We start from the raw sequence: 11,318 nt of genomic DNA, 5'->3' as shown, positions 1-11,318 counted from the left end.
TGTGAATGCCGTGCAGAGCCGGGGATCGGGGATCGGTGAGTATATGAGAGAGGGGGATAGACTGACATGGACAGAGAGTGAGGGACAGAGATAGTGACCGACTGACAGAGATTAGTGAATGACAGACATTGTGAGGCGCTTCAGAACGCAGCTTTTCAGCTGCGCTCTGAAGCAGACCTTTTTTAAGCTGCGGTGCAGAGCGCACTCCTGCGCACATAGCATCAGACACCAAAATCGTATGAGGGATGTCACATGTTATAATTGGCTAGGTTCGTGCAACAAAACGCTCAATTCTAGACAAAGATACGATGTGTTTGCGATCAACGGTTTTGCGTTCAATCCTGATCGCACGTAGATGTCACACGCAGATACCTCACAAACGATGCCGGATGTGCGTCACTTACAACTTGACCCCAACGACGGATTGTGAGATATATTGAAGCGTGTGTAGCGGGCTTTAGACTTACATTGCGCATTGAATATTCGCAAATAGTCGCATAGCAGCGACCTATTCATCGAATATGGGCGTTGCCGAATATTTGAGGTATTCGATCATCCCTAGTTATGATATCAAATAAGTAAAAATATTATCATTAATATTACTATCTTAAAAATCAAAACTAGTGATACACTTCTTAGATAAAGACTAAAACTAACATAGCCAATGGTGAAATATAAATTTCTGGAGTGACGTAAAATTGTTTACTAGAAGAATCCATCTTCATTCTGTTCCTTCCAGGGTCTGTGTCCCCTCTAACCCTGAGGAGAGCGGAGATGTGAGTGTGGTGCAGCCTGTTAGGAGAATGTCATTGGATGAGGGGCTGGCTCTCTTCCAGGGTGAAACCTCTATATACTTCTGCTAGTATGAGACTGCTTCAGAGTGCGAGAACTAGAGAGCTCCTGCACCAAAGAAAGCAGAAACAGCTGTCTCCAAAAACAAGCACTTCTAAGGAACAAGATATCTCCAGTTACTTCTCAAGGACCAGACTCACTTTGAAGAATCCAAAATGTGTAAAGGATTAGCAGCTCTGCCCCATACCTGCCTGGAGAGGTGAGAGAACTGGGATAGGTTACTGGGAGTGATGGGTACATGTTATCTTCATATGGAGCAGATCTGTAATTATCATCTGGAATAACTAATTGGAATGTGTACTGTTACATAGGACTGCAGGCATTTATTTAAGCTCTCGTTTGCATTATTTCTTCATTAGACATTCTAGAACACAATTTTAACAATACAATTACTTTCAGTGTGAAATAGAAATGCACTTGTTTCTATTGTCATTACAGCTCAGCAAAAAGTTCCTTTAGGGACCAGTTCTTAGGACTTTCTATCAACCGTATTTTCTCATCCGGGTCTGTAATATGGAAGAAAAAATATGAATTAGCAGGTTGAGTAGGGTTTATCAATGTATTGCTGCACAGGAGAGATGATGACCTGCGATGGGACGTTGTGGATGGCCCTGTACAGGCGATCTGATGTTGTGTTATTATCTATATCCAAATCTCAAAACCCATTAGTAAATCCCGATAAAAGCCCAATAATATTATTTATTCAAGTTTCCACTAACAGCAGAGGGCCAGGGGGACGGGTAATGTTAAACATGAGCATCTGCATCTTCTCCAACTTTATGTATGTGTAATAAAAGAAAGGACAGGTCTTGGGTATTCATTTTCAACATGGAAATCTTTGTATATATAGATATATATATATATTTTTATATCATGATCATTTTTTGTGTGTGTGTATATATATATATATATATATGTATATATATATATATATATATATATATATATATATATATATATATGAGAATAGAAAGTATAATTCTCAGGTATGGAAAACGTAAAACATGATATAAATATAAATATATATATATATATAATATATATATATATATATATATATATATATATATATATATATCATGTTTTCCGTTTTCCATACCTGAGAATTATACTTTCTAGTCTCATACGTACAGAAAGTTGGAGTGATATATTATATATATATATATGTAGATATATATACATATATATATATACACACACACAGTGCAATATATATCTACTGTATGCAATACAACTATATATATATATATATATGTATATATATATATATATATATATATATATATACACTCTTACCACTCTGACTTTATACATAAATATAAGAGCAGCCCACTAGTCGAATACCTGATGGTGAAAATACTCCTGGACAACATCCAATTGTCCCATACACAGTTCTCAATAAAATAAAGAAGAAGGCAGCACTCAAAAAGAAGATACAATAAGTGGGACCTATTTATTACTCCATCTGATGTGGCAATGTTATGGCTCTATTGAACCTCTTTCAACCTCGAGAAAGGCTCTTTGCTACTCCAGATGGACTAATAAATAAGTCCCACTTTTTTTGCATCTTCTATTTGAGGGTTGTCTTCTTTTTTGAGTACTATATATATATATATATATATATATATATATATATATATATATGTCTATGCCACACACCGGCACTTGTACCAGGGTTGACTGGTATCTTCTCATGCGCTTTCACAGTAAGAATAGGGCTGCACACTGCTTTCTTGTGATAGAGCTGCCGTCCTGAGTGTTGTAGTGTTCCCATAAATATATTAGTTCAGTAATAAATTCGGCTTTGCTACATTTGAATGTGTGAAAATGTGTACTAAGGGGATAAAGTATTTCATTTCATAAAAATATACATTAAATTCCCCATGGAAATTGTAGCTTTAATGCCATGTAAATCTATGACTTTGCTCCGGATAGTTACACGGTTCAGTGAACTTGGATTTATTAACCAATCTTCAGCATCCTGTAAATTAGGCTTTTTTCCAGGCTCAGTGTAAGCCTGACTTATATACACACGTTAACTCTCTGGAGGCTTTATTACATTTTTCTCCAGTGCATAATTTCCATTGAAAGGTTTTCTGATGGAAATCAATCAAATGTTAAGAACTGATCCGTTGGTGTTTTAAGTGCACGGATTGGTATTGGTCCAGAACAGCTCTACTAGTTCTAACAGTTGGAAATCTTTATTTCCAAACTTGTTGCAATAGGGTGAATTCTCAATCTTGTGGACATTAATAGAAAAGCACAATTATATTATATTAACCATTGCTTATCTGCCTGTTTACAGATCTTTGTGCCCATGAAGGAATATTGCAATTGTCTTCAAGATGTCAATATATAATGATGAGTGAGCACTACCATACTCGGGTGCTCATCACTTGGAACCTACAGTTGGAAGCTCAGATGGGCTCAACTTGTGTACCGAGCATAATTGAAGTCAATTGGGAACTCGAAAAATGCTCAAGTTCTCCATTGACTTCTGTTATACTCGGTTTATGAGTTGAGCCTATCCGAACGTTCGACTGCTCGTTACGATATGGTAGTGCTCGCTCATCACTAATAATGATCTATCTGTCACTGCCAAGTATAATATCGGTTCATACAGTCAGAGAATGTCTAATGCCAAATTTACACGTGATTAGACCTATGGTTGGATCAGGATTTGAGATGGTAAAAAGGACTCAGAAATTCACCCATATTACACCTTTAGTTAATTTTTTCATCGCCATAAAACAGGTCCATTTCATCATCCATATTAATAATGGAGCTTTTGGACGTTCTGGTATTGGGGCTGTAATGTGGAGACTTAACGATATGTTGGTAAGTAGCCTTATAATTGTGCCTGGCAACACAAAGATCATATATACATTTACAACAAAGTCATCACCTGAATTGATACAGGAGGATATATTTCCCGATTGATGGGATTCCCATATGATAGATACTATGAATGCATGTAATTTGTAACACAGGGCAATATATGGGGTGAATACATTCTTTGAACACTATGTGTGGCAATTACCATTGAGAGACCATTTGTAGATAGCCACCATGCACATTCGAGCACCAGACATTCAACTGAACTATATGATGACTATATAGTTGCACACGTCTACCCGTCATTACCACTAAACTAGAAGGATGCTCTGTGGCAAATCCGGCACACTTTGTGTTGTACGCTTGTGTATTAAAAGTAGAGTTGATTTTGCTTTTCAATACAATTATGGTGACTCATAATGACTGAATACATGGCAAAAGGACACACTGATGACACTGATGATACCTTTGGGTATATACTTAATGAGATTTTCTCTTTTTTATCACTGAGTACACCACAGATATGGCACAAATTGAGTCTTGTAACTATAGGACCGCCCCCCCCAAAAAAACAGGAAGAATGTGATAATACCCCAAGGTGTTTTTGTAATGGAAAAACAGAGCTATGCCAAACAATATCTACAACATCATGGACATTTTGTAATGATAAGTTATAAATAAATAAGCTACTAATAGATTTCCCAAGATTTCCCTTGGCAGACGATATAAATTAATCTATAAGTCTATTCAGATAGAACACTGTGGCGTTATACCGTCCAATAACAGGTAAACTATTGTAGCTTTGTAATTATGGTGATATTTCACAAGAAGGTCTGTCCCAGCGCTTCAATACAAACCTTAATTGAGGCCACAGATGATAATATCTCAGAATTACATAACTATAAGCCATAGACACTTAGTAAAACCAGCACCGATTCATTAAAGAGATTACGCCACAATTCTGGTGTAATAGGCTATTAGAAGTTGCAACATTTTGGCACAAATCGGAGTTGGACAAAAATGTAGCTATTTTTTTGTTTTCACACCAGTTTCAGCCAGGCGTTTCCAAATAAGCATAATTAGGGTGTGATGAGGGAGGGACGGGTCGTGATAACGCATACTCATTGATATCATGACTAGAAATAAGTGGACCCGAGGAAATTTGGCTTGACAGGTCCAGCCGGACTTTAGATAAAGTTTGGTTCTGAACTTGACCTGAACCCCATTGGAAGCCAGACGTAAACAAAACACTTCCAGGGGACTGTGGGCTTTTTCCATTTTTTTTCTTCTTTGGTGCACACTACATCTGATAATGCTCTTGTTACCCCCAACATGAGCCATTCAAATACTTTTCGCAGCATACCCGAGCACACTGACGCTTGCTCGAGTGTTCAGCATACATAAAGCACCCGAACTTCAAACTCGAACACTGTCTTTTTAGTTAAGTCCGTGTTCGGTACGAACACCAAACTTGACTTTTCAGGTTTGCTCATCTCTAATCATGATGACCTGCGGCATACATTACGCCACAAGTTCCAAACTGGATTAAGATTTGAGGTGAGGCGCAAGGAAATACACTCCAATTGTCAGACTCACCTGATTCCCTGGTTGGCGTGTGCCTCCTAATAAATCAGGCACCTCTACTCCAGCACGCCTCCTTATGAAGACCAGCCGGTCTTGAGTAATCAGGCCCTAAATGCCAAAACTGTTTCAGTTCCCTTCTAATGTCCATTATGTGTTGTTGGTAGAAAACAGGAACATAGTATGTCAAACCTTTAGGCCACTTTCACAAAGCCTCAAGATTCTTATAAATGAATTGATAGCCGATGATAGCTCATAGCTGATTGTTGACCTGTATGAACATGGCAGCGATCAGCCAACAAACAACCAAATTGATATGGCTGATTGCTCCACCTAAAAATCATTGATCTCTTGTAAACAGGGAATGTGCTGTCAACTATATACAATCTGTATTATTAAAGATCATCCATCCAAGTACAGTTTACATTGGTCCATGGAAGAGAGCCTTTAATGAGCACCGATCAAGTAGTTATATTAATGATGGGCTCATGGGCAGAAATCTGCCAGTGTAAATCAGCCTTAATTTGTCTGCATTTTATAATCCCTGTTATGGATGCACAACATAAACCCCCAGCGGTTCTTTGTAATCAAATTATAAAGCAAGTCCAATATTAAATTGTAGGAAATTGATAGCGTACATTGAGCTTCCCTTTAAGGAAAATTTGATAATAATGAGATTTTTTGATTAGTAGATTTGCTAATGACTTTTAATATTAAATTATAGACAGTGACATTGATAACTAACATTAAACTGTTGTTTTTTTGTTAGAAAATATGGAGCATTTTAAGGTCTGTATTATACCAACGCGACCCAGACCAGCACTGTTATTCTATACAATAATGAGATATCATCAAAGAACAGTTTGGGGGTCTTCCTGCCCAGAGATCTGGGTGATTGAGTCTTGATTAATTTTTAATATATGATACTTTTAAGGGCTTATGTATATATAAAACTTCCACTTTTTAAAACAATGAAAATCAGAAAATTCCGTATGGTCCAATTTCTTCCTCTCTGCCCCGCCGAGTGGACTTTCTGAGAATTTCACCACACGGTCAATAGGGTAATCAACAGTTAACATGCACTTAGCCAAATATTAGGGAGTAATCTTTAGTTGGCCCGCATTGGGTCAACCCTTACCATTAGTGGGGTAATTTTTAGTTTTTGCGCATGTGCCCAATTATTGAATAGCACTGGGGGTACTCTCCTTTTTTCTTATACTAATTATGGGTTATTATCTGGCTTGTACTGGTAATAATCTTTAGTTTCCACTATTTAAGGCATACGCTTTGGTTTAAATTGTTAATAAGGTCACTATGATCTGCATAGGGAAACTGTGAAGCTGTCGTTATGGTGGCATTGTGTCATGAAACTGAAATGACACAAAAGGGGGGCGCAAATGGTGTCTTATCCGGTGGTACTAGAAAGAATTTAATTAGATGCACTAACCTGGTGTAGTTGTGTTATAGACACAACCACTATAATCCCGTGTTGAGGTAGATTATTGATTTTGTTCCTGAAGAAGGGGTTATACAGCTCCGAAACGCGTAGAACAATAAAATCTGATGTCTTAATCTCCACTGATCTTCAGGGATCTTCTTCTGGCAGCGCGGATTAACCCTTTTCTTCCATCTCCTCCAACGTTATGGTGGCGTTTTTTTGAAGCAAACTCATTCTAGCATCTCCATGGATGTGATTCCTTGTAGAGCATTTTTTTTATGGAATGTTTGATTGGACTATTCTATAAATAAAAGACATCCCACAATCACAGCACAAATAAAACAACAAGCAAAAAGTTTAGCAGTTTTTTAATATGATAATGCTGAGCATCACTATCCTCCGACGCGGCCGTGGCTTACAAAGACAAGTGTGAACGAAAAAATTCGAAGCAGCAGGAGAAGCTTTATATATTCAGAATGGAAACATTCTTGGAACATAATTGTAAAAAAATTGTTTTTCTGCTTCTTTCCACTTTGCTTTTTGGAAACTTTACAGATCAGCCCTTGACTCAGTCTTTGTGCTGATATAAACTTATGATGTTGCCTTCATATTAATTCTGCATTCATGACATAATGTTGAACCGAGATGTGCACAATTGTTATCACCTGGGCAAGTTATGAGGGACATGAACCAAATCCTGAGATATTTTTAGAATCACAAAACGTTCTATCACTCACACATTTTATTTCTGTAAGGTATTACATCTGTTAGGATCAGGTTGCCAAATAATACTTTTATTCTTCATCCTGGATGATTGCCGAGCTGGTGCTTTGTGGATATCAGTGTTACGACTCTGTGTATCTAGACAGGCTGTTGTTAACTTTTAACTGCATTACTCTTTTAAGCCCAAAGAACAGAAGCAAAATGTTTCTGTACCTGTCCTTTCACATGAAACCTGTAGTTGAATAAGGCCGGAATAATGCTATGGAAGGAAAAGAAACAAGCGGCGCTTTCTGGGTATAGTTGTCATGAATGTGTCATTGGTAACAGACAGTCACGTGGTTTCTGGAAGTGGAAGGTCACAGTGTTTGGCTCCACAAAATGCTCCCTGAGTTTCTGTTGTTCCTCCTGTTAGTATTCATTGTACTAGGTTGCGTTGTTGCTGGCTTTTCATCTATTCCCCTTTAGGACCCAGGGGAGAAAAACTTCTGTTTAGCTGCTGATTATCAGTATTCCCCTTGTGCTTAAATACTCCCATCTTCTCTGGACTGGTGTTGGTGATGTTATTCAGTTCATTCAAGCTCTGGTTGCAAGCAGGCGGTGTAATACAACCACCAGGGGGCGCATGTACACAAGAGAGATGTAGAGCTCCTAGATGCAATGCGGCATCTGCCCACTAGATGTTACCAGTATCTAGATTGGGAGGTAGCAGAATGGTCGTACAGGCCGAGAGTTAGAATCAAGAGGTCACATGAGTGCAAATGAGGAAGAGAAGCTGAAGTCACGTGGAAGCTTAACGTCGGTATCAGGGAGGTAACGTCAGATACAGATGGGGAGCAGAACCATAGTCTGAGAGCAAGCCAGGGTCAGAAGCTGAAGGGGAACGTCAGTGCAAAAGTGGGGAATCGGGACTGAGGGAACAAGACAAGCGGTGGGTCAGCAAGTCAGGGAGCACAGAGAAGATGGACGGAGCGGTGGTCAGGGAGAGGAATTGTGGTTGCAGGACAAGGATCAGAATGAGCTCATGTGAACCAGAAGCGCACACTGCAGAGCAGGAACTATCACTGGTAAAGTTCCAGTGGAAACAGCCCAAAGATAAAGCAAAGCGATTATCAGAATGAGGCACCAAACAAGCCCCACCCATCGGCGTGAATCATAACAGGCGGCTTGTACTCATCTGTGGTATCATTGCTGAAGCTTTGCTGAACTTCTACCTGAGTCATCTGTGGATAAGTAGTTCATACACTTTCCCCCCATGTGCTCCCCTTGTCTCTTTCTTTAGCATTTAGTTGGGATGACAAAGAGCTCATCCCAACCTATCACCTATTTAGAGTCCAGCACTAGGGAATACCTAGAGTCAGGTATCCGGCTTGGCGCATAGATGTGGAACCTATCTAGGGTGGTGAGGAACCCCAAGGCCCAGTAGTAGGTTTGGTCAAGGGTTACCATCTCCCCCTTCCCTAGACACAGGGGTCCACTTCCCTTACCCTTCGCCACTCGCTTGGTACTTCCCTTTACCTAGCATGACAGTAGTATTCTGTGTTCAGCAGGGAGTGCTGGAGTGATATTGCACTCACCCTATGATAGAGACATGAAGCATTTAGCAATTGCAGAGTGCACTCCAACCGGCGGCAGCTGAATCGGCTCACTGAATGGGAGTCTTCCCTTGGGTTCCCAAGAGATGACAAATATAAGGAATGGTCAGTACATGCCTGGCCGGGTGAATAAGGCAGATTGAAACAAATACACTGTGGATCTGTTCTGTGATCACAGAGTGGAGCCACAGTCGATTCGCTCCAATCTGCCTTATCTGTTCAGCCTGGCTGGCGCATACCAACCATTCCTTTCACATGAAACCTGTAAACAAGCATGGTCCTGCTCCCTGTTTTCCCACAATCAGTGCCTCCTTTGATGCATGAAGAAACTGTCCTAATTCTCATGTTCTATATCTTCCCATCCACTTCTTTTTGACTGCCGATTCCTCTTCAGCATTTTAACAGCATTTTGAACTTAATTTTCATCACTTTCCAGTATATACAGTTAGGTCCAGAAATATTTGGACAGTGACACAAGTTTTGTTATTTTAGCTGTTTACAAAAACATGTTCAGAAATACAATTCTATATATAATATGGGCTGAAAGTGCACACTCCCAGCTGCAATATGAGAGTTTTCACATCCAAATCGGAGAAAAGGTTTAGGAATCATAGCTCTGTAATGCATAGCCTCCTCTTTTTCAAGGGACCAAAAGTAATTGGACAAGGGACTCTAAGGGCTGCAATTAACTCTGAAGGCGTCTCCCTCGTTAACCTGTAATCAATGAAGTAGTTAAAAGGTCTGGGGTTGATTACAGGTGTGTGGTTTTGCATTTGGAAGCTGTTGCTGTGACCAGACAACATGCGGTCTAAGGAACTCTCAATTGAGGTGAAGCAGAACATCCTGAGGCTGAAAAAAAAGAAAAAATCCATCAGAGAGATAGCAGACATGCTTGGAGTAGCAAAATCAACAGTCAGGTACATTCTGAGAAAAAAGGAATTGACTGGTGAGCTTGGGAACTCAAAAAGGCCTGGGCGTCCATGGATGACAACAGTGGTGGATGATCACCGCATACTTTCTTTGGTGAAGAAGAACCCGTTCACAACATCAACTGAAGTCCAGAACACTCTCAGTGAAGTAGGTGTATCTGTCTCTAAGTCAACAGTAAAGAGAAGACTCCATGAAAGTAAATACAAAGGGTTCACATCTAGCTGCAAACCATTCATCAATTCCAAAAATAGACAGGCCAGAGTTACATTTGCTGAAAAACACCTCATGAAGCCAGCTCAGTTCTGGAAAAGTATTCTATGGACAGATGAGACAAAGATTAACCTGTACCAGAATGATGGGAAGAAAAAAGTTTGGAGAAGAAATGGAACGGCACATGATCCAAGGCACACCACATCCTCTGTAAAACAACGTGATGGCATGGGCATGCATGGCTTTCAATGGCACTGGGTCACTTGTGTTTATTGATGACATACCAGCAGACAAGAGTAGCCGGATGAATTCTGAAGTGTACCGGGATATACTTTCAGCCCAGATTCAGCCAAATGCCGCAAAGTTGATCGAACTGCGCTTCATAGTACAGATGGACAATGACCCCAAGCATACAGCCAAAGCTACCCAGGAGTTCATGAGTGCAAAAAAGTGGAACATTCTGCAATGGTCAAGTCAATCACCAGATCTTAACCCAATTGAGCATGCATTTCACTTGCTCAAATCCAGACTTAAGACGGAAAGACCCACAAACAAGCAAGACCTGAAGGCTGCGGCTGTAAAGGCCTGGCAAAGCATTAAGAAGGAGGAAACCCAGCGTTTGGTGATGTCCATGGGTTCCAGACTTAAGGCAGTGATTGCCTCCAAAGGATTCGCAACAAAATATTGAAAATAAAAATATTTTGTTTGGGTTTGGTTTATTTGTCCAATTACTTTTGACCTCCTAAAATGTGGAGTGTTTGTAAAGAAATGTGTACAATTCCTACAATTTCTATCAGATATTTTTGTTCAAACCTTCAAATTAAACGTTACAATCTGCACTTGAATTCTGTTGTAGAGGTTTCATTTCAAATCCAATGTGGTGGCATGCAGAGCCCAACTCGCCAAAATTGTGTCACTGTCCAAATATTTCTGGACCTAACTGTACTATGTCTGCCACTGGTATGTCAGCTCTCAACTGAATGTCTACCCCTCTGTTATGCCTGTATGCAGTTTGATAGACGGAAGAGGATAAACGAAGATCCATAGACCCTCCCCAACTTCATGTAACCTATTTTGGCATCTTTGCTGTTACGAGTGGATTGCACTTGACAACAGGCAGCAGACAGCAAGTTAGACAGGACAGGAGCACCCAGTGG

At 39.8% G+C, this 11,318-nt stretch overlaps 1 protein-coding gene across 1 annotated transcript in view; it reads left to right on the top strand.

Annotated features, from left to right (window-relative positions):
- Nucleotides 1–865: 865 nt before the first annotated feature.
- Nucleotides 866–11,318, top strand: part of RGS5 (regulator of G protein signaling 5) — a 193,576-nt gene continuing 183,123 nt past the window's right edge. Inside the window, exon 1 of the mRNA XM_075322271.1 lies at nt 866–1,051. Coding sequence (XP_075178386.1) covers nt 1,008–1,051 — 44 coding nt within the window. The 5' untranslated portion in view covers nt 866–1,007. The remainder of the gene's footprint in view (nt 1,052–11,318) is intronic.

This window comes from Anomaloglossus baeobatrachus, chromosome 8, assembly GCF_048569485.1.
Source record: "Anomaloglossus baeobatrachus isolate aAnoBae1 chromosome 8, aAnoBae1.hap1, whole genome shotgun sequence".
NCBI classification, from domain to species: domain Eukaryota; kingdom Metazoa; phylum Chordata; class Amphibia; order Anura; family Aromobatidae; genus Anomaloglossus; species Anomaloglossus baeobatrachus.
The sequence above is the reverse complement of the archived record's forward strand: the minus strand, read 5'-3'. Positions and strand labels throughout refer to the sequence as shown.